A 22,814-nucleotide genomic window follows, 5' to 3' on the forward strand; every position below is an offset into this window, starting at 1 on the left:
TCCTCCAACACTGACAAGGCTGCTTATCATAGCTATGCAGATGATATCCAGCTCTGTCTAGCGTTCAGGAGACTTGTTATATTGACTAAGCAAACAACTGCATGCAACAGAACTCCCTTTAACTAAATAAAGATAAGACTGAAATAATTCGTTTTGGCAATAAAAAAAGGCAGGCTGGCGCTCAGTGTTTACCTGAAGTCTACAGCACTAAAACCCCACATCAAGAATCGTGGTGTAATCATTGATCTAAAAATTCAGCAGCCACATAAAAGCTATAAGTAAATCCTCATTGTGGCATCTTAAAAACAGAACAGCTAAAATGAGAAACGTTGCGTGGAACCGAGGCTGAGAAAAGATAATTCATCCTTTTGTTTTTTTTTGTAGACTGTAATGAACTGCTGTCTTGCCTCCCTGCTAACAACACTAAACATTCACAACTCATTCAAAATGCTGCTGCTAGAATACTGACAAAGCACTGGCTTCCACATAAAGGTAAATATGGAATTGACTTTAAGGCCCAACTTATTTTCTATAGGTTCTCAATGGTGAATGAAGAAGATATTTATTATTAACTGTAGCTATATTCAACTGAAGATAAAGACTTTTCTTTTCTCCTCTGCTCTTAAATCAATATACCAGTTTTACTTATTCTACAAATTCTCATAATTTTTTGTACTTTTATCAAACTTGTCTGTACTTTATTCATTTTATTCTATTTTTTTTTTCCCCCCATCTGTTGATTTTTCTTATCTTTTGGCTGTAAAGCCCTTTAAACAACCTGTGCATGATAAGGAGAGTGCTTTGTAAATAAACTTGCACTTAAACTTCTCAGTCTAATCTAAAAACAGGCCAGTAGTAAAATACAGCTTGCAGCTAGTATCCTGACATTAGTTAAGCACAAGAAAACCCGACCACTTGTTGTCCACACTTTATCCCTCTCAGGTGCAAGAAATCTCTAAAAATATGTTAAAATTGATCAAAACAGAAGGAGTTGTTGCTGCTGTTGACTTAAATCAGCTGATTGTACATTTTTAGAGCAGAGCCAGCTGGTATACTCCCAATATGCTCTCATCATAACCTCTCACTTTTTAGTACTATGTCATAAAGATAGTAAATAAATAATACAATAATTAAAATCCTGATACGAGCCAACTTCCACTCAGACTTTTCCAGCCACAAAGGGATGAGATATGTATTATAAGCACAATCAACAACAATCAATATTTCCAAAGAGGAAGCATCTATTAAATTTATTAGAGAGAACAAATGACATAAAATCAGCCAGACTCGCAACGGTTTTGTCGGAAACACTGGACCTTTTGTTTTCAGGGCTCCCTTGGTGGGGTCTCCTCCCTCGACAGTCTGTCCATCTCCAGTCAGGCGCTCGTTCAGGGAGTCGATTTCCCGGCGTACTGTAATGTTAGCACAGTGGGAGGGCATCAGTGACCAAATACTACCTGTGCTCTGTTGGTCAATCAACACCTAAAGATCGATACAGTGAGGTATGTGTCCAGGAATGTAACCTACAAATATTTTTGTAGAGTCTTTCTATCAGGAAACTTACGTTCAATGTTTTCAATGTAGAGATTTTCAAATTCGCGTTCGATCTGGCCGAACAGGTCGAGAAGATTGTTCCGCAAAGCGTGGGGCAGCTTGGAGTCCTGGACAAATGGACAGAGAGAGGAACAATGCTTGAATAAACAAGTAGAGGGAGCAGGAGGCATTGTGTCTCACGTATTGTTATTTCCACACCATTTTCAGGTGTCTAGTAAACTGTAATGTGACTACTGAAGGAGAAGCTTGTGTGATTCAATACACACCGCTTCATCAAAGCTACAACAACCCACTTAAACATCTTGTCAAACACAAACTGTGCATTTACCGGATTTATTCAGACGCCATTCAAAGGGAAAGCTCAGCTACATTTTAAGCTACAGAACTACAATCTACAAACAAGTAACTCTACGATAACGAATCAAACTCTACGTTCTAGCTGACTTACCTCCATGGTGAACTTCTAGACGTACCCAGCTACCAGCTGACCAACATTCTCCGCCAGACAAGCACACAAAGAGAAGCAAAAGCTGCCGTGAAAACAACAGTTTCAAACAGCTGCATCTGACAGCTCAGTTTGGGAGCTCCTGCTCAGTTCTGTAGCCATCTAGGATACCAAATACTCGACTGTCACACTCTTTCTGCTGGGGCACGTGTTCAAAACCAACAGTTTGTCGCATTGAAGTTAGTCGCCTGATCATTCTGCCAGCAGCGCACGTCAACACACTTTGTAAAAGAAAAAAAAAAAAAAAGGTCAATTAACAAACAGGCAGCCCTTATGAATTCAAAGCGGCTTAGTTGTGGCCTTTAAACCTGCGGCGTAACTCGGGCCAATAATGACAGCATTAAAAGAGCAGGAGAAAATGCGCTCTGTGTTATATATGGGTTCATAAAGCTGTCTGTGTGTGTGGAACTTGTGCCGTCGGGGGTAGACTGGGTACATAAACAGAGCCAGCATGTCTTGGCAATAGACAGAAAGGACTGTTGAAAAGACTAATCAGACCTGGACAAGCGGCCCATATTAAAACTTGATGAGACAACAGGCCAGTGCAAGCTGAGCTCTAGTTTTAGTAGCTGATAATTCAAGGACATTGTCAAGCATGGAAAGTAAAAGCTACAGGACTTCCACGGACAAACTAGGGCGAAGCAATGTTGACAAAATCAAGCATCCGTTTCTGGACTGAATACAAAAATTGAACATCACCTGTTTAAAATCAAACATGACAATAAATACGGCACCAAGCTAAACAGCACTAACCACCGTCCAATCCTAAATGTCCACCATCTATGAACTCCTCCAACGTTGATGATGGATTGTAAAACACTCACAAACCTATTATGCCTGTTATCTAAGAGACGACTGTAGATAAGGTCACTCTTCAGCCAGCTCCCTACAGTTAACAACCAAGATGTTCTTGATCAAACAACAACAGATTTTATCATCTCAGCAGCAAAGAAGCATGACAGTACGCTACCACTGGTCAGCATGAGGAAATGGCTGCTCACAAAATAACTCCCCTCCCAGAAGAAATCAATCAACTGTAGGACTGATTTAAATAACCTAGTGTGGAGAAGGTTAATAACCAACTCGGTGGCCTCAGTGGGTTTAAAAAGTCACACAAGATTCAATTGTTTAAGACTTACAAATCACTAACCAAAAAAGCACATCTACGTCAGACAGTTCAAACTTTGGAGAATCTAGACGGCATTAATTAACTAAAAAACGATTTCTTCTGAGTAACATGCTGTAGCTATCTAGGAAAAAAACAGACCATTCCCAGGGGGCAGAAACCTCGTCTCATAAACACATCGTAACATGGAGCAGTGAATGTTGCAAAACCAGGTAGAAAATAAAAGCAATGCTGTTTAACCGGCTGGTACTGTACTCTCATGACTGACAAAAACAGTCTCACATAAAAACACAATGACAATTAAAATGCTAATGTACAAAGAACAACCTGTCTCATGTTTTACTGAGCAAATGCATTAAAACCTTTGTGGCTCATGCCAACAACATATGGTATTACATGTGGTTTAGTTTCACCAGAATGCTCATCTGCAGCTGTCAGAGTTTGTGTGAATGAGAAAAAGCATGGGTCTGTGGACACCTCCCTCACCTGTCCCTCCAGCATGTCTCCTCTTTGGATGCCCGGTTGCCTCTCCTCTGTGCTGTTGGTGCGCCGGATAGATAAACTGTGAGCCTTGCGCTTCTGCTTGGGGTGACGAGCAGCCGAAGCAGAACCGCTGCTGCTTCCGCCCTCCACAGGCATCCCTCCTACCTCGTGGGTGGCCCTGCCCCCTACTCACACCCTACCTGAGAGGCAGGTAAACAAAGGCCAGACTCGCTGGTTGGCTGGTGGACGGGTGGGTGGGTTAGATCTGCCAGCTATCACCGCCTGCCTGCAGGTAAAAAGGAAGTGAAGTTTAGGTTTACAGCCATTGTAGGTAAACAGCAGATCCAATACCTAAAGCCAACACCAAGGCAACATCGAACAATTATTTCATTGTCAATTAATCTGTTGATTATTTTCTTGATTAAACTATTTTTTTTGTTTGGTCTATAAAATGTAAAAAAAAAATGTTGAAAATATCAAAAGTATTTCCCAAATCCCAAGAGAATGTCATTAATCTTTTGTTCCCTACCCAAACATATTCAGTTTACTGTGAGAGGACTAAAGAAACCAGAACAGGTGCACATTTAAGAAGCAGGTATCAGAGAATTCCTTAAATAATTACTTGAACCGATTAATCGATTATTTAAAAAAAAAAATTTGTTAGTGATTAATGCAACAGTTGCCAATTGATGACCAATGGTCACCAACCAGCAATATGGACCATCATGCATTGCGCGAAAGGAAACGGAAACTAGATGAACGAGCGCGCGAAAAAAATCGCGTTTGTTTTGTTACATGTTATTTTACCCGGACAGTGAACGTCGCTGAAATTGCGGCGCTCGGTTGTGATTTGGACATACAACACCACTTTACTGTTTTAAGCTACTGGATCCTGAAGAAACGCTCTCTCATCTGGTATGTACAGCAAAATGACAATAAACTTGATGTCTTAGCTACGCGATAAACTGTGAATTTGTTGCGGCACAAATCGACGTAATTAACAGTGTCCGAAATGGTACTTTGCAGAGGTGCACCATCTATCCATCCATTTTCTATACACCGCTTAATCCTCATTAGGGTCGCGGGGGAGCTGGAGCCTCTCCCAGTTGACTTAGGGCGAAGGCAGGGGACACCCTGGACAGGTAACCTAGCTATCACTTAGAGACAGACAACCAAGCACACTCACATTCACACCTACGGACAATTTAGAATCACCAATTAACCTCAACATGTTTTTGGGAGGAAGCCGGAGAACATGCAAACTCCACGCAGAAAGATTCCGGTGCCACCGGGACGCGAACCGGCAACCTTCTTGCTGCGAGGCAACAGTGCTACCAACTGCGCCACCTTGCAGCGTGCACCATCTAGTGATCCCTACATAGGGAGTAGGGAGTGAGTGGATGATTTCGGACACAGCCACAGTTTATCAGTTGCAGTTAAATCATTTGTTCCTGGATCCTGAGCCCCATCACAGCTGGATATTATTTCACTCTGAGTATTTTTCTCTTGTATCAAGTGTTTTTATTGTGGGGAAAAAACCTGCTACAATGGTGAGATCTTTTCCATTTCCCAGCAGGATAATTCCATTAATGACATCATTTTTTGCTGTCAGATGCATTATAAAACATGGTAGCATAGCCACATAAGGAAAGCACATTTTATTGTACCATAAATGGCTGTAGTTAGATAAATTATCATCCCACATGGACTGAATTTTTACTACTGTACTGAAAAATAAAGCATGGATGTCTTCATATGAGTGAGCTTGTTCGCCTGAAATACTTTACACCACCTCTTCTCCTGACGCTAATAACCACCATGTTGACTGTACCTGTATTAGTCGTGCACATCAGATAATTAAAATAAGAAACCAACGTATATTATTATGTAATCCTGTATCTCTCCTATTGACAAAGCTTTCAAATAGCTCCTATAAGCTACTGAAACAGAATAACAGAATCTTTGACATTCAGCTGTCTTTTCAGTTCAGACTTCCAGATTTCTTTTATTACTCACTGCACCGTCTGTTGTTGGAGGATGACTGCGGTAATAATGTGTCATAATTTAAATGTGTCAATGATATAATTTCCTTGATGATTTTTATGTCATCCAGATTAACCTCTGACAGCCTGAGAGACGTTAGTCAGCCGCTAAAGAGCATCAGCGTTAGTCAGCAGACATTCCCACATTAAATTTAGAGTATTTTCATGAAGTTCAGTGGGTTACGTTTTGAGATGATGCGGGCTACCTGTATGATGCAGTAGTAATATCACGAGCAGCTGGACGACGCATAATAAACACTTAACTACCCTTATGTAGCTACAAAGGGACAAACTGAAAGTATGACACACGACAGATGACACGTAAATTCACTTATGTCTGTTAACGACCGCTGGCACATTAAATGGCGCTTGCAAAATGACTATTTGACCTCTGTTTCAGGACCTGTGACCTACCACCGAAATGATGCTGACATGTACGAAACAAGCAGACACTCACCACCGTCACTGCTGACTCTGAATTCATACTTGGAAAGCAAAGCTCGACAAATTAGCTACATGCTAGCACGGGCTAGCTGCCACATATCACCTTCATTGCGGCGTTCATACATCACACAGCAGCTAAAAGACACGACTATATCCTCCCCGGCCTGATATGAAACCACACAGCCCTATGAAGATGTACTTTTCAACATGCCGTCCACGAATGACTTTGACAACGGGCGGTGATAGCGCGCCGCAGTTTGACAAGTATCACAAATTGAATCCAAATTTTGACACATCACGTATTTTATTAGTGCGCTCACTTCCGTATCACGTGGCTTGTGTTTGCACTTTGTGAGCCAATGGGAAGCCGCATCGCCGATAGTAGAACGAATGAAAAACCGTGACGTCAGACACAGGGAACGAAGTGGTGCGACTCCCGTCGGCTCCGAAATAACGTCGTACACAAACGCAAGATACGTTTAAAGACGCGCTTTGTCTACCTGAAGCGGAACAAGGCTTCTGTAAGTAGGTGAACGCTTTATCGGTTTCTCTATAGGTTGCATATTTGACAGACAATGCATACTTATGTTCGGTTGTCAGAGGCCTGGGTGGTGCGAGCTGTGCTGTGGTCTGATGGCGTGTTGACAATCAGTGTCTGGAGGAAAACACGAAGTGGAGCGAGCTGGAACGGGACCCTAAAACCCCCGAACCACTCTCTACTGACTCATCAGTGATGGATTGTATTGAAATAGGTATTACTGACAGACAGGGGCCATGTTACTGCGAGAAGTACAGTCATACTTTTATTTTAATAAACTTTTCAACGCAAGGTTTAACCTGTGATACATTAGCAATGCAGCCATACAGTCGTCCTCAAATTTATTCATTAAAAAAGGCAAAATGCACAATAGTCACTCAAATAACTAGAAACCAAAAAAGTAATAATAAATAAAAATTTGATAAATTATAATTTAGTGAAGAAAGACATTGTTTTTGAATTGTGGTTGAAAAGAACAATTTTTAAAAAAACTAAAAAAACTGAACCAGATGTATTAGAGCACTTTGCTGATGAGCAGTGGAACAAATACCTGTCAACAGGTGCAGAAGTCTAATTGAGAGTTACAGAAAACACTTGATGGCAGTGATTGGCTCAAAGGGTTGTTCAACTAAATATTAGTTTATGGCTCCCATCATGCTTGCTTGCTTGTTTTTTTTGTTTGTTTGTTTTTTTCAAACATTAATGTTGAACCACAATTCAAAAGTGGTCATGATTTTCAATTTCATTTTCAATTTTTTATTTATTATTACTTCTGTCACGTTGCTGCTTTCACCTGTAGACTCCTTCATTAATGCCCAAACCATGTCAAAGCCTGCCTTCTGAGGCAGTTACAATGTTTAAACATATCCATCAGAGGAATTGATTGATTAATTCAGATAAGGTTTGCTTGTTCCCACAGCCAGCCTGAGCTCACACATAATTCAGGAGCCTTGACACGTTATGTGTTAAACCCATAAGCCACATTTACGCTGATATTCTGGTTTGTAAGTGTGATGGCAGCTGAAAGGGGTGATACAACTAGAATGCTATGTGTCTTCATCTCAAGAGGTGTGCAAGAAAAAATATAAATAAGATTAGTTCAGAGTAATAAGATCAATATTTTATTATAACAGAATGAACAGTCTGAGTTCAGTCTCACAGCAACAAAGGCTGGTAAAGAGAAAAGCAAAGACACGTTCTAACAGCAACAGACAAGGTCACAAGGGCATTATTATTAGTGTCCAAACAACATTTAGCCAGCAGTATTTTTCCATCATTTACCTGTTTATTCTACGCACATAAAGAAAAATACAATTATTTCAGAATCAGAATCAGATTTATTGCCAGGTGTAGTTTACACAATACAAGGAATTTGTTCTGGTGGGTTGGTGCAACAAACAACAATAAATATAGAGTAAACAATAAATATACAGTAAAATAAAGTAACTAGAAATAGAAATAGCTGTAATAGTGCAAACAACTGTAATAGTGCAAAGAATCAAGGTTGAATTTAAATAAGAACCATAGAATGATATTGTTATTTACAGGAATATTGAATATTACAAATATTATACAACTATAGGGCCCTCAGTTGAGGGATATAGTCGCTCCTGCCGGCCATGATGTGGTGTTTCTGAAAAAAATGACCTCTGACCTCTCGCAGAGCTATTTTAGCACTGGTTGACGCTAAAATAGAATTATTCAGAGGAGAGGCCGTTCCTAGGTCACCTGTAAAATATCAACTTGCACCTTAGCACTCGGGCAAGACACACAGATTGGACCGATTACTTGTTGGACTTCTGGTCAGGGGCAATTACAACACGAGGGCCCTCAGTAGAGAGATATAGTTGCCCCTGCTGGCCATAATTGCACTGAGTCCCAGTAAACCGTTATTACAACTCTAATCATGATTGACTGGTTGTCCAAGTTGAAATGGGTCCTATCCATGTATACATTACATGTGATTTAAAATATAATGTCAATATCAACATTTTTTAACCTTAAGTTTCACCTTGAAATATCCCCGATGTCAAATGTCACATCCCCAGTGGGAAGCCTGTACATGGTTCTGATACAAACAATCTGTCTGTCTTGTACCGTGTTGAAGTCACAGTGCAGTCAAAATGTATGACCTTGAGTCTGACCTTAAAATACCATCCCAGGTCAAATGTAACATCACCAACAGAAAGGCCCAACATGGCTGCTTATCTGCACCAAATACCATAAATCTACCTTCCACCCTTTTGAAGGTATACAGCATTTTTGAAATAGTGATCTCAAGTGGAGCTATTTTTGCACTGACATTCTGAGCTCACCTGTAAGATATCCACCTGTTAGACCTCCACACTGAGACTTTTACACAGAAAGACACACAGATAGGACTGATTACTCTAGTTGTAGACCCCTCCTCAGGGGCAACAATCACAGAGTAACTTGTTCAGCACTGGTTTATGTCGGACATCACCCAGTCATCACCTGGACCTCCTCAGTCTGCAGGTGATGCCGCTTCCGATCCGTCCCGGTTTGCTACTCTCCGTTTTTTACCTGCAGCCACATCTTCCGTCCTTGTGATTGGTTTTCTGTTTTGGTCAGGCGATGGTGCGGCCTGTGTGGGCGGTGCTTCGGTTGGTATCCCGGCAGGGAGCCGCTGTGCTGAAATCAAACGTACCTGTCCCCGGCAGAGCAGCAGCTCCTCTGAGCCTCAGACCTGCGTGCGCAGCCATCAGCTCCTGCTGCAGAGCCTCGTCCAGGTAAGACGGAGACGCAGAAACCGCTTCTGTGTTTGAGTCTAAAGACAGGAAAGCCTGTGATAAGCCTGGTGGCCGTAAGCTGGAGGTCTCTGTGCTATTGATAGCTGAGCTGAAACGCGGCTTGTGCGTCTCCGTAGTCCGGATATGCGCCGCTGCTGTCTCTTGATGGAACAAAGTCACACCAAAGTCTACTCTAAAAAGTCAAATATTTGGTGTAGCTTTAGTTATCGGGCGAATTACTCGCTTTGAGAATAGCCTCTCAAAGCCTGAGTGTGTTCTCTTCCAATCGGCATTCATCAATAAGCCAGCTTCACTACCACGTTATTTTAACATGTGCATTTTGTAAACTTTGTGGTTGAGCTTGAAAATGGAGCCTAGTATCAGGTGGAATACTGCATCAGACTAGCCTGAGTCAGATAAGTCATTAGCAGTGTCTGGGATAACTGGAGAGTTATTTATCAAACAGCAAAACTCAAAAAATGTGTAGCTCCCAGCTTCCTGAAAGGGAATATTTACTCATTTTGTACTTGATATCATTGTACACTGAGTGTCTTTGGGTTTTGGAGTTTGGATCAGACAAACCAGCAATCTGAAAATCTTCCTTGGACACTGGGCAGTTGCATTTTTTACTAATTGCCACTCAGATATGTTGATAATTAGAGCTGCAACAATAAACTGTCAAGTGGTCAAGTGTTAATTTAATCACCAACTATTTTAGTGATTAATTATTCAGTTTCAGTAATGTTGTAAGAGTCTTAAATTTGAATGTTGTCTGGTTTCTTTCCTCCTTTATGACAGTAAACTGAGTATTTTTGGGTTGTGGACAAAACAAGATATTTGGAGATGTCTCCTTGGGCTTTGGGAAACACTGATGAACATTTTTCATAATTTTCTGACATTTTAAGGACCAAACAAGTAATCAACAGTGAAAATAGTCACTAGATGCAGCTCTGTTGATAACACAGTGATTATTTTGAGAATTTAAAAGTGCAAACCTTGTTTAAGCTTTAGGAAATACACCTAGGAGAGGCACACACCATATAATATATCTACAATACGTCATGAGTGTAAAAGCTTAGATTTTGAACTTGAGGACTGATTTTCTTTCTTTGCTTTCTTTTCCAAACCGTCCACAATGTGGTTTGAAGGAGCTGATAAATTGATAAAACTGTAAATCTTTAACCGTTGTCCACCTGTCCGTCCTCCCGCTGCCCCACAGTGACGCGAGACACCTGCACTCTCCAGCCAGAATGCCTGAGATAACCACAGATCACCTGGACCAGAAACAGGTGCAGCTGCTGTCCGAGATGTGCATTCTCATCGACGAGAACGACCGCAAGATCGGAGCAGACACCAAGAAAAACTGCCACCTCAACTCCAACATCGATAAAGGTGTCTGTCTGCTACATTAAAATGCATGCAGGAGCACGTGTTTTCCTTTTAACGCCCCTGAGTCGTACTGAAACGGTGTCTTTGTCTCACCAGGGTTACTACACAGAGCTTTCAGCGTCTTCATTTTCAACAGCGAAGAGAAGCTGCTCTTACAACAGAGGTCTGACGCCAAAATCACTTTCCCAGGTCAGCAGAAAACACTGAGCCTCCCAGTCCGACTCCTCTCTGAGCTACTCCACTGCTACACGTTGCATAGTCAACAACATTTGTAGGTAACGGTTTGAACAGTCTCCTGTGTGTGTGTGTGTGTGCGTTTGTGCAGGCTGCTTCACAAACACATGCTGCAGTCACCCTTTACACACAGACAGCGAGCTGGAGGAGAGGGATGCACTGGGGGTGAGGACGGCTGCTCAGAGGAGACTCAACGCTGAGCTGGGTATCCCCCCAGAACAGGTATGCTGTCCACTGTGTGCGCTGGCTTCACTGCAAGAGGATTATTGAGGATTGTGTCCAATCTGTGCTTGCGCCTGATCTCCTCTTCCTTCCTGTTGCTTCTCAGGTGACTCCAGATGAAATGACCTATCTAACACGAATCCACTACAAGGCTCAGTCGGACGGCGTGTGGGGAGAACATGAGATTGACTACATCCTCTTCATGCAGAAGGTAGTACTGTAAGGCCTGGTGGACCTAGAGCAGGGTTGCATTTGAACGTATGATGCCGATAGACATTTCAGACACGCACTACTTTCCATTGATGTGATGGCAGTTAAACATAACGACGTCATGTCTGAATGAGCGCCCTGATCACTTTTCCCGTAAACTCGTGGTGGCAGTCTTTATGCAGTCATCCTCCTGAGTCCCATCACAGCTGTCCTGATATTTTTATTTTATAGTTTGTAAAGCAGTAGTTAGATTATCATCACACATTAACTTTCAATCATAAATAAACTCGGCTGTTAGGTTTGTGGACAGTGTGATAAGCTGTCTTTAGATTTAGCCTTTTGTTTGATATTACATTATTATGTGTGAATCATCACTTGGCGTTTTGTCTACTTTCACAAATATCGCTTACATACCGTCTTTCTTTCCATCACTGTAGTGGGTATGTCTGAATGAAGCTGTGAGACGCATTAACATAAAACGAACCGAGTTCAGTGTCTTTTTTTACTTTATGAAGGAGATATTTTTCCAGTGAAAAAAAATGCATGCACTTTTTAAAGCACCTTTTTTGAGTAACTTTAGACATGACACACATTAAACTGCACTTTTAGAGTCTGCAGACATCGAAGAAAAATGACATCTGACCAGATTTACAAGAGTTCCTGAATACTTTTATGGTCTAGGTGGCCAAAGTCCTGTGCGTCTATGACATTCCTGCACCAGCTCATACTTTATGGTCATCCTATTGATTAATTGATCTTAGAGGTTCACATACTTTGACCACTCACAGATCTGTAATATTGGATCATTTTTCTTATTAAATAAATGACTACGTGTAATATTACTGTCACATTTCTTTTTGGGGGGTCCTGTTTATTTTCTGTTAGGACTTGTGTAAAAATCTACAATGTTTTCGGTCATATTTATCTTAAAATACTGAAAATTCTCGACTGTTGTAAACCTTCAAACATCACTGTAGTCAAGTACGTATTTAGACAGTCTTCATCTGGTTGCCTGCAGCCTGTCTATGAGCCTAACGTTACGGATTACAATAAAACTTTTTTTTTAATGTCTCTCTGTAGGACGTGGAGTTGAGTCCAGATCCCAATGAGATCAAAACTCACTGTTATGTGAGCAAAGAGGAGCTGAAGGAGATGTTAGAGAAAGCCAAGCGCAAGGAGCTGGAGATCACGCCCTGGTTCGCCCTCATCGCGGAGACCTTCCTCTTCAAGTGGTGGGACAACCTGCAGAACCTCAAGCAGTTCATGGATCACAACAGCATCCACCGCATGTAGCCGTCATCATCAGGCTCTACCTCCAGTTATGTCAAGCTTTTGATTGTCACAGAACTTGCCTGACGCACGGCTGGCTCGGCTGCTTGAGACCTCCCGAAAGTCGGCGTTCGCACAAAACGTAAGCGGTTCACTGGCTGCTTTAGCTGAGGTAGTTGTGATCGTGGTAGGGCTTTTGCACTGGAAGAGAAAGCAGAAAATCTATGGTTTACATAGGTTTGAGGCACCGAGGTGCATTTCTCATCACAGCTGGTTAGTTGTTCCTTGTAGTGCTGGCTGGCCGGATCATCAGCCAGGTAGTCAGTCTGAATAAGCTTCACTGTTTCAGCTTGAACAGAAGACATCAAACATTTCCGTTCATCAAGTAGAAAAAAACAGCATTAATACTAACAGCCCCAGAAAGAGAATAGCTTATTTTTGTATAAAACATTAAAGTGCCTGATAACAGGTCAGTAGGCAGAGGTGAGACATGTCTCCAAGTTCAAACAATCACCATCACGCTGTACATTGTGGACAGTGATATCAGTGAACAGGCTGTATGTTTTTACTTTTTTGCACAATAAAGTGATTATTGGCAGTGGATGGCTTCATTTCATCATCATAAGCAATGGCAAAGTAACACCTATATCAGTGGTAAATGGTCTTTTACAATGTGTTTCTCATTCACCCATTCACACACACATTCACACACCAATGACAACAGAGCTGCCATGCAACGTACCTGCATGTCACTGGGAGCAACTTCAGGTTCAATGTATTGCCCAAAGACACTTCAACTGTGGAGGGGCAGGGGATCGAACCACCAACCTTGCGATTGGAGGACAACCTGCTCTACCACCTGAGCCTCAGCCGCCCACCGCAACACCTATATCAATGTGATAATGTCTTCAGCAGAAAATTGTTTTTGTAACTTAAAAAGAAGACATACATTGAACAAAGCTGTGACATTAATCTCACTTTACATTGATTTGGTGAACAGACGATGTTTTCCCAGTAGGTGGCAGCAGAAACCTTTGTGGCAGCTTTTAAATCTGACAAATTCAAAGCACTACATCTGCCACTGGTGGCTACTGGTTTCACAAGTACTGTCTGCTACAGGCTCACCAATCATCAGATCTAGTGTCTGATGAAGTCAAGGACAGACTGGTGAAACTGGTTTCAGTGCATGAGATGATGTTTTCTTTTTTAGAGTTTTATCATTTTTAGGCAACTACTTAAATCAGGGGTGGTTAATCCTGGTCCTCGAGGGCCACAATCCTGCATGTTTTAGACGTTTCCCTCTTCGAGCACACCTGATTCAAATGATCAGGATTGTTATCAGGCTTCTTGATGATGAGCTGATCATTTGAATCAGGTGTGTTGGAAGAGGGAAACATCTAAAACATGCAGGATTGTGGCCCTCAAGGACCAGGACTGCTCACCCCTGACTTAAGTGGTTTGTTCAAAGTGTATACAGACAGTAAAACTGGCGAACTACCATCACAGTGATGGCTTCTTTTTTTTTTTTAAACATATTTTTCTTCAGAAAACAAAACAAAACAAAAAAACTCTTCAGGACGGTGGTGTTCACATCTGGTGGTTTGCAGAGTACACACAGTTGGAAGAGCTCCATGAAGTGCTTTATGAGTGTTCAATAACTACACGATTAAATCGAGTTAGAGGCTTTTTATTTGCAAGCTCAATGCACTTTCATTTTGTTAACACTAAGGCACGTGACCCGATTGTTTGTAGAGCACAAAGCAGCAACAAGATATGACATCGGATATAATTTTATATGTGAACCATATAAAAAAAAAAAAAAACACTTCACAACAGAAATAGACATTTGCATTAAATATGCATACTGCAGTACTGTATGTAGTTTCTATAATGCTACCATGTTTAATACTGAACCTTTGTGCTCCTGTTAGTCCTTGGCCACACTGTAAGTGAAAAGCAAAGTATCAAAAAGTAAGTGGCACGATTAACAAACATAATTAATCAGGCTGGCACAAGACAACCAAATTTACAATGAGATGGCCTTCCAGTTATCACAATATTTCAGATTCATACTTTAAGTTTGGCATTGCAGAGTAAAGTGTAGAGAGAAGCATGTGTAAACTATACAACATTTGAGGAAAAATAAACTCCATGTGCCAGAAATAGAAAGGTATATGAACCCAAGCATGGTATTTCTGAGGATGTAGGCATCACGTGAGAGATCAGAAACCTATATGTATTACCCGGTCACACCAGGCTACGATGCATTTACTGGTATTAAAAGATAATCTTTGCCATCTCAGTGAGCAAAAACCCTTTTACATAACTGTTGTAATTTGATTCTGGAGCAATCAAACATGCATAAAAAAATTATTTGCTTGCCCCAGTGATGCATTCAAAAAGCTGTTCAGAGTCCAGTGCAGTGTTTTCTGTACTGAGGACTCTGCTTTGTTTTTTAAGGTGTCTTGTTTCAGGAATTGCTACAGCAACAGTGCAAGGCTTATTATTGTTCATTCATTCCGACTATTTTTAAAAGTGCAGTTCCCTACAAATTAACCTCGTCTTTCGAAATGATGGAATGTTCTTTTAAAAGCACAAAATAACAGCTAAATTAAAACAAATATGTTGCTATCTAACAGCAACAGCAGCTGGATCTATTTTTACACTTAAAAACAAAAGATTGGTCAACGGAGTGGAGTCGTGACGCAGGGCGTGTGATGTGTGGTTGGTTCTTTGACTGTTAATGTGGTGAAATACGAGAGCTGACTGAGGAAAGCACAGGGAGGAGTTTGTCTAATTGCATGATAAGAAAAAGCTAGTATTTGGTTTGTATCTGCAAAAAGATAAGAGTGGTCCATTTCTGGTTTCTTCTTTGTGGTGTCACACGGTCCCTGCAGGGTTCGGTGCAGGAGAGGAGTTGGGTGGACTCAGCTTCATGGTATTACAAAAGTCCACCACTTGACCTGGTACTTCAGCCAACACACTCTTTGCCAGAGCTTCGGGAGGAGCCTGAAGTGCAAAGCCATGAGATAAAATTATAAAAAAACAACAAAGGCCTTTACTAGTTTCCTGTCATCACTGATTTGAATAGATGAAGGGAGCATGAATGACAAGTAAGAAGTCATGCAGGTGAAAACTGCTCAGAAGGAAAATTCCACCTGTCTAATTTTGGATGTTGTTTTGTCATTTTGCCAGAGTTTTTTAACTCTTTTTTTTGAGGCTGCCTTCTGGTGACCTCCAGATGAGTTGCTTGCACCTTTTACGAAGGTGGACTGTAGCGTTACAGTCGGACAAGTAGTGAAGAGTCAGCAACGAGCCAGTTACCTCCTGATATCAGTCTAATGAAGTAAAACCAGCCACCACAATGTGCCATACAGACCAAGTGAACTGCAGCATCCAAACCCCTGTACTGACTGCACTGACTGGACAAAGGTGTTCTATAATGCTCAGCAGTTACGTTACACCTAAACAGCTACAACATTCAATCCCCCTGCATAATACTGTGTAGGTCTCCCTTGTGCCACCTAAACAGCTGAGACCCATCAAGGCATGGACTCCACAGACCTCCTGTGGTATCAGGCACCAAGACTGCAGGTTGTGAAGTCGGACCTTCACGAATTCAACTTGTTTTTCCAGCACATCACACAGATGCTTGATCAGACTGAGATCTGGGGAACCTGGACACTGAGTCAACAGCTTGAAGTGTTTGTTTCTCAAACCGTTCCTAAATCATTTTTTAAAATGTGCCATGGAGCATTATCCTGCTAAACGAGGTCACTGCCATCAGGGAATACTGCTGCCATGAAGGAGTGTGTCACATTGTTTAGGTAGGTGGTACTTGTCACAGTAACACCCACATGGATAAAGGGCCGAGTTTTCCTCGTAATATGTTGAACCTCGGCCATGAATCCTCAGATCCTTATGCGGCCCATTTGTTCTGACTGTTCACCCCTTGACAGGTGCCATTTTAACAACATCATCAATGTTAATCACTTCACCGGTCAGTAGCTGTGATGTCGTGGCTGATCTTTGTGCCACTTTAGCAGCATTTAAGGAACACAGAGGAGTTTTCCTTTCTTTGATTGTTCATCAGTGCCAGAGGTCCTCAGTCTGAAAGGACACTCTCACTTTGACACTGATGAAGAATCTTAAGCAAAACAAAGTTAGAAAAGTAGGAAGGAGGACAGTCATTAACATTAAGATAGAGATCACTACATGTGGTGGTTCATGCAGCTGTTAGTCATATAGGTGAAGCAGAATGCTAGGATGATGGTGGGGTTTATGTAATATGATATCTGGGGTACCCTAAGAAGCATTGGGATCGTGGGGAGGCTTCAGTTTGAATAAACTGAAGAAGGACGCCACTTGCTGAGGTAACTCGGCCAAAACGCTTTGGGCAAGAGCCTGGCTGGGCGCCTGAAAAGAAATAAACAAGGCAAAGAGATAAGCTAAGTGAGATTTAAGTTGAGGGTGGGGGAATCCCAGAGCTTGGACAGGTGTAGTGGAATTATAAGGAGAACCTGCCTTACTATGTTTAGTTCATAATCCTGACGTCAACCAACCCAAAGATGACGCAGTGAAATGCTCAGAAAGAGGTTGGAATGCATGCAGTTTTTTATAGCAATGGGTTGGCGTATTGAGGAAAAATCAGCAGAAATCACAGAAAACAAATCTCATATGAAGCAGGAGTAATGGAAGGGTGTCCGGCGTTTTCACTGTGACTTACGTTTTTGAACTGCCTGAATGGCACAAACTGGACAATGTCTCTCATGGCAGCCTCGCCACTCAGAGAGCGCAGACGGCCGTCGTCTCCGTCCAGGAACTCCATGGCGCTGAAGTCCGCCCCTCCCACCCCGACTATGATGATAGACATGGGCAGGCGAGAGGCGTTGACGATGGCGTTGCGTGTCTCATCCATGTCCGTGATGACTCCGTCGGTGATGATCAGAAGGACAAAGTATTGCTTCAGGAGGACAGCGACAACACATTTGTAGAGCAGCAGTAGATTAGTTGTCTGAGCTGTATGTTAGAAGCATTTCAAAACATCACAGTGTGCATTTTGGCATGCTCAATGTGTACTTGAGGGATACTGGCCAAAGATCACCAATCAAATCCCAATGTATTGTTGAAAGATCAGTTCATCAAGCACCGACGCTGCTCATCACATTTAAGAAGTTAATTACACTCCGGTGTTCACAAAATCTCAGATAAATCCAATAATTGTTGAGCATACGATTCAAGTTATTCTCCCTCATAGGCATACGACTCTGATCACTATGGACCTGGCATCTGGAAATAGCTTGAAAACTAATTACTGTGGTCATATCCTAATAATCCGGTTCCTCTGAATCAAGCTATTATCAAATTATTTGCTGCACTGTAAGGATTATACATTAAATTGGCACTGAAAGGCTTTTAACCCCACCCTGTTTAATGTGGCGAAACAAAATGTTTACTGTGAGTAGAGTCTTGTGCAATAGGCAGTGCAGAAGTAACGATGAGTACTGGATAAACTGGGGACTGCGCTGCCATGTCCTGACCTGACCTGTAGTCAAGTCCTGGATATACATGGTAACGTGTTCACAGATTATTTGTCACACATCCCTTTGTGGGAGTCTGTTCTCATTGGCACAGTTTCTATATTTCCCGTGGTGTTGCTCCCCTTTCTGTTTGTTGCCTTTGCAGCTACAAGGAGAGTCTTCAGATGTGATGTTGTAGCAGAGAAGTGGAGCTGCTTTTTACAGCCTTATCTTTGTTTGTCTCCATAATTGAGTCCAAGGATATTTTCATTGTAGTTTCACGACCTTTACTTTTAAGCTCTTATCTTGATCGTTAAAGGGGCTAGCTACATGTGCTGCACCTTGTTTTGTTTTTCAAACAGTCCCGACTACTTAGATCTTCCATCATTTGATAGGATAGCATTTGCCTTTGTTTTTTACATTAGTCTTTAGCTCCAGGGATAAATATAGGATATGATTACTGTACAGACAAGTACTCACCGATGCAGTGGTCTGCTGGAGGGCTTGTTTGGCGAAGCAGGCCACATGGTTGATGATAGGAGAGAAGTTGGTGGGACCATAGAGTTTGACCTGAGGCAGACAAACCCTGTAGGCGTCCACCACGCCTTCAACGCCTGCACACACAATCAACGTAGTAAAGATTAAACTCACACACTGGAACATGAGCACTACAACATATTAAACAGGGACAGACCGATGATTAGACTGGCCGATTATTGTGGATTAGTGTTTGCATTTTTCAGATCGTCTGTATTTTTATTGAGCGATTATTGATAAATTAAAGGTCTCAGGACTCTGTGATCTTAGAAATCTCTAAATCTCTTAAGCACAGACTACGAAAACTGAACAAAAAGCACAAGCCGTTGCCATAAACATGGAATCAGCTAAGCTCACAGTGGCTGAGGCTAAATTAGAAGGCAGCGACAAATTACCCTGAAACAGAGTTTAGAAAAACAATAATTTGTAATGCTTTAAGAGATGGACAATAAAAGTGATAGAACAGAGAAAGAGTAAGAAAACAGAGAGGATAAGCTGGAGACAAACTAATCAATCTCAACCGATCCCCCATAAACAGAGGAGAGAATTTAAATCACTTCTAATTCTATTTTACATATTTACTTATAGTCACCCTAGTTATGAATGACATCTAATGGATACTGGGTCCAAATATTTTAGGTTATCAGCCGGTGTTGATCACCAATAATCAGCAACTCTTTCAGGCCTGGAAAACCAGTCGACCTCTAACATTAACCCACAAGTGTACTGTAGATAACATCAGCAGTTTAAATCTGTCTGAAGGTTTAAATTAACCAGTGATCCATCAACAAACCTGCACAGAACGGGTTCGACGGGTTGAAATTCAGAGGAAATTCGTGGGAAACCTGTAACACATTGCCATCAGATATCATTTCCTGTGCCAAACCACTAAATGACCTTGTAACCAGATAACGAACGAAACAACAAAGCTTATCTTTCAAAGGTGTTTGTCGTCTCATATTAAAATGCAAGCTTTACCTGCCACGAGGGCGGAATCTGGGCCCCGAAGCCAAAGGCGGGAAACATCTTGTCACTACACACAAAAGGTAAATGATACGATTAGATGACTGACATCATATTTAGTCATTCAAACTCCAGCCACAGTGTACACAAAGACGTGTCAGCTGTGGCTGCCAGAAGGTTCATACAGTCAGCAATGAAGTTAGATGGGAGTTATGTCTTGTGGAATCGATCATGTGTCATGAAGACATCTCAAAAAGAATTGGTCAAGAACGTGGAACTTGTTTACACGTTAACTCTGTATATGGGAAACTTAACCTGTCGTAGTCCTGGATGACGTTGCCCACAGACCAGATAGCGGAGAGGTACTCGTTAACACCCTGAGGACTGATGTAGTGCAGAGACTGGGGAGACTTGGGATCCCCGTTGGAGCCTGTGAAGTCGATAGCCACCTAATGTGCGGAAATAACAGATATTGTCAGGTTTATCGATGACAAAGAATGCAAACAAATAAAAAATGGGCATTAAACTCACAGTGAAGTTGAGCTGACATCCTCCCATAATATAATCCAGGAAGGTATACTCCTTCACCACCTAAAAGATAAACCATCTGTCTTATAGCAGAGAACTGGCAACATGTGTAAAATCAAATCCATACTGCTGCTTCTCAAGTGACATATTTTGCAAAAAATAAAAACGTACACACCTGGCAATGCTTTACACTCACAATACCAGAGTTCTTGTAGCCCTTCTTCTTCTGTTTCTTTTTACTGTTGATGCATTCAAACTCTGCCTGCAAAAAAACAGCAAAGCCAGAAGCTCTTCGTCAAAGCCAAAATACCATGAAAACAAAAGCTGTGTTGCAAATTTTGCTTCAACTTAGTCGCTGCTCTTAGCCAGACTAATTTACAATGACTAGTTAAACGGCATGTCAACAATACAAAATAAAGTAGAGCATAAATAAGCAGCATCTCGCTTAATGTTTACAATATTGTTGGTTGTTCAAACAATGCACACACACATACTCGTACCGGAGAAGACCGCGATGCTTCTTGGAGGCGCGTCATTGTGGTCTCAAAGATTCCAATAAGATCATGTGAGCCATCGCTGTCATAGTCGTAGCACTCAACCTAGACACAGGTAAAAAAACATTTGTAGCTGAGCAGAGAAAACACAGAAATAGTTTATTCACACTGCAGGCGAATAATAAATCTACTTCAAGTGTCAGTTCACCCAAACTACAAAAAAAAATAAAAAATTCATGAACTTTGCTAGGAACAGTTTTTAAAGGAATAGTCTCAATGAAAACTGTCACCTCAAAATTCCATAAACTTCCTTTTTTTTGGAATTGGAGGCAAATTACAAAAATCCAGGCAGATAAAACCAAAACCATCTGCACTGTTAGACACCATTAGAGGCAAATGAGAGAAGGTGTTTGCCATTAGAGTGAACTGTCAGAAAACAGAAGAAAAAACAGACAACGTGCAAAAGTGAGATCTGAAACACAAGTCTTTGTAATACTTGTGCACAAGACAGAAGCTGGAAACAAAATGAGTATGTGTAGATCCAGACAAATGTTTCTATGCTAAGGTTGGATGAAGAAAACCTGGGCAGCCGAGGGCCCCGCTGAGACATTCACACGCACTCCACCCAGTAAAGTGATGGTACGATGAAAAAGACAAACACCGACGCACTGGGTAACTCACTTGTCCTGTATGGTGGGAAACTGCTTCCTTCCTGACATGCTCACTTCAGAAGTTAAAAAAAATATATATATCGTCAAGCTCGTACTAAATACACTATGATCAGTTCATACATTTGGAGATGTCTGAATGAAAACCAATTTTTTTTTTCTGGTTTAAAGTTTGTCTTGTGTCATCAAAACACGCAGCGCTGTTTGGATTAAACCAATGTGGCTGCAGGTGTGAGTCTCAGTTTGAACACGTTGTACATTTGTGAGTGGTTGACGTTTACTTTTATCGGTTTGTCCATGTCTCCTCCACACAGGGACTGCAGGGGGATTCGGAATGGCCTCCATGTTGGATTCAAGTTGTTCTTCACCACCTGAGAACACAGTGAAGGAAAATTAGACAAATGCAAGATGAGTGGCTGCATATTTGGCGAACACAGCAGACACCCACATCATCACTGGGTTTGGAGATTATTTTGTTGGAAGAACTTGATTAGATTCTTCATCACACACAGAATCAGAAATAAACACACATCAGTACCACGGCCATGCTGGAGAAAATGTGGAAATATGAATGTAATCCACTCTCGTGTATTTTGGTTTTGTCTAAAAATCACACACTTGATCAGATAATCATTCAAATTCTGGGCTATAATAAACCCAAGTCATGCGTACTACTGTATCTGGGAAACAAGTCAGGCAGTGCTGTATAAAAGAGGACAGATATTTACTGAAAATTATCTTAGCAGCAAGGAAATGGTATAAAGCAGATCCGCCAACACAGCAGGACTGGCAAAACACTGTGAGTGAGATACATGTAAGGGAACTGTTGACCCATAAGACAAGAACTCAAGAAGAACTATGTCGAGAAAAACGGGAGAAGTGGCGTGTTAAACAACGACAGCATAAGGACAACTGATGACAACTTGGGAGCAAATTGTAGAGACGTGGCAATCCACTGTTCTTGTTCTTTCGAGGTTTTTTCTGTTTTGTTTTGTTTTGTTCATATTTGCTACATGTTCTTAAAAAAAGAAACAATAAAAATAAAATGTTAAAAAAAAATAAAAGAAAATTAGACAAATGCACAATTCTCCATCAAGAACAAAATATATTAAATCTAACTGAAACCACATTTAATCATCACTTCTTGCATTTTAAAATAAGGTCAAAGTGTCTCTGAGGAAATACCAGAAATGCTCCTTTTTAGCTGAAGCGGTTGGAGGTTCATGTCGGTGGCACTTTGAGGCCTGGCAGAGGAGAGATAAAGTGAACACGCTTGCACAAAGCATGAGCAGACAGCGTGCTCTACTGAAGACCATCTCAGAGTCCAATCAGACCCAAG

General features: G+C 41.4%; 3 protein-coding genes across 6 annotated transcripts in view; 1 reads left to right on the top strand and 2 right to left on the bottom strand.

The window, feature by feature from the left end:
- LOC103369037 (WD repeat-containing protein 37-like) overlaps window positions 1-6,921 on the bottom strand; it is a 24,554-nt gene extending 17,633 nt beyond the window's left edge. For 2 of the 3 annotated variants that reach the window (XM_008297622.1, XM_008297619.1), the window contains exons 1-4: window positions 6,738-6,921; window positions 3,672-3,954; window positions 1,565-1,661; window positions 1,317-1,412 (exon numbers count right to left, since the gene is read on the bottom strand). In XM_008297622.1, coding sequence (XP_008295844.1) covers window positions 1,317-1,412; window positions 1,565-1,661; window positions 3,672-3,824 — 346 coding nt within the window. In that variant the 5' untranslated portion in view covers window positions 3,825-3,954; window positions 6,738-6,921. Of the gene's footprint in view, window positions 1-1,316; window positions 1,413-1,564; window positions 1,662-3,671; window positions 3,955-6,167; window positions 6,449-6,737 lie in introns of those variants that run through there. The other variant, XM_008297621.1, reaches the window with a different exon arrangement.
- On the top strand, window positions 6,569-13,367 carry idi1 (isopentenyl-diphosphate delta isomerase 1). 2 transcript variants are annotated; one of them, XM_008297618.1, is made up of 7 exons: window positions 6,569-6,679; window positions 9,285-9,442; window positions 10,662-10,834; window positions 10,928-11,020; window positions 11,157-11,287; window positions 11,394-11,498; window positions 12,578-13,367. In XM_008297618.1, exons 2-7 carry the CDS (start codon window positions 9,288-9,290, stop codon window positions 12,788-12,790), a joined length of 870 nt encoding a protein of 289 aa, XP_008295840.1. In that variant the 5' UTR covers window positions 6,569-6,679; window positions 9,285-9,287; the 3' UTR covers window positions 12,791-13,367. The 2 variants fall into 2 exon arrangements, with proteins under 2 accessions (XP_008295840.1, XP_008295839.1); XM_008297617.1 differs by having other exon boundaries at window positions 6,569-6,675.
- A 2,320-nt stretch (window positions 13,368-15,687) lies between these two features.
- LOC103369045 (copine-3-like) overlaps window positions 15,688-22,814 on the bottom strand; it is a 24,668-nt gene continuing 17,541 nt past the window's right edge. The window contains exons 17-27 of the mRNA XM_008297642.1: window positions 21,757-21,918; window positions 20,814-20,912; window positions 20,489-20,575; window positions 20,317-20,376; window positions 20,101-20,234; window positions 19,801-19,855; window positions 19,616-19,667; window positions 18,766-18,899; window positions 17,493-17,729; window positions 17,071-17,182; window positions 15,688-15,775 (exon numbers count right to left, since the gene is read on the bottom strand). Of these exons, the coding sequence (XP_008295864.1) occupies window positions 17,072-17,182; window positions 17,493-17,729; window positions 18,766-18,899; window positions 19,616-19,667; window positions 19,801-19,855; window positions 20,101-20,234; window positions 20,317-20,376; window positions 20,489-20,575; window positions 20,814-20,912; window positions 21,757-21,918 (1,131 nt within the window). The 3' untranslated portion in view covers window positions 15,688-15,775; window position 17,071. The remainder of the gene's footprint in view (window positions 15,776-17,070; window positions 17,183-17,492; window positions 17,730-18,765; window positions 18,900-19,615; window positions 19,668-19,800; window positions 19,856-20,100; window positions 20,235-20,316; window positions 20,377-20,488; window positions 20,576-20,813; window positions 20,913-21,756; window positions 21,919-22,814) is intronic.

The sequence above is a fragment of the Stegastes partitus genome, unplaced genomic scaffold (genome assembly GCF_000690725.1).
Source record: "Stegastes partitus isolate 25-593 unplaced genomic scaffold, Stegastes_partitus-1.0.2 Scaffold1231, whole genome shotgun sequence".
Taxonomy (NCBI): Eukaryota; Metazoa; Chordata; class Actinopteri; family Pomacentridae; genus Stegastes; species Stegastes partitus.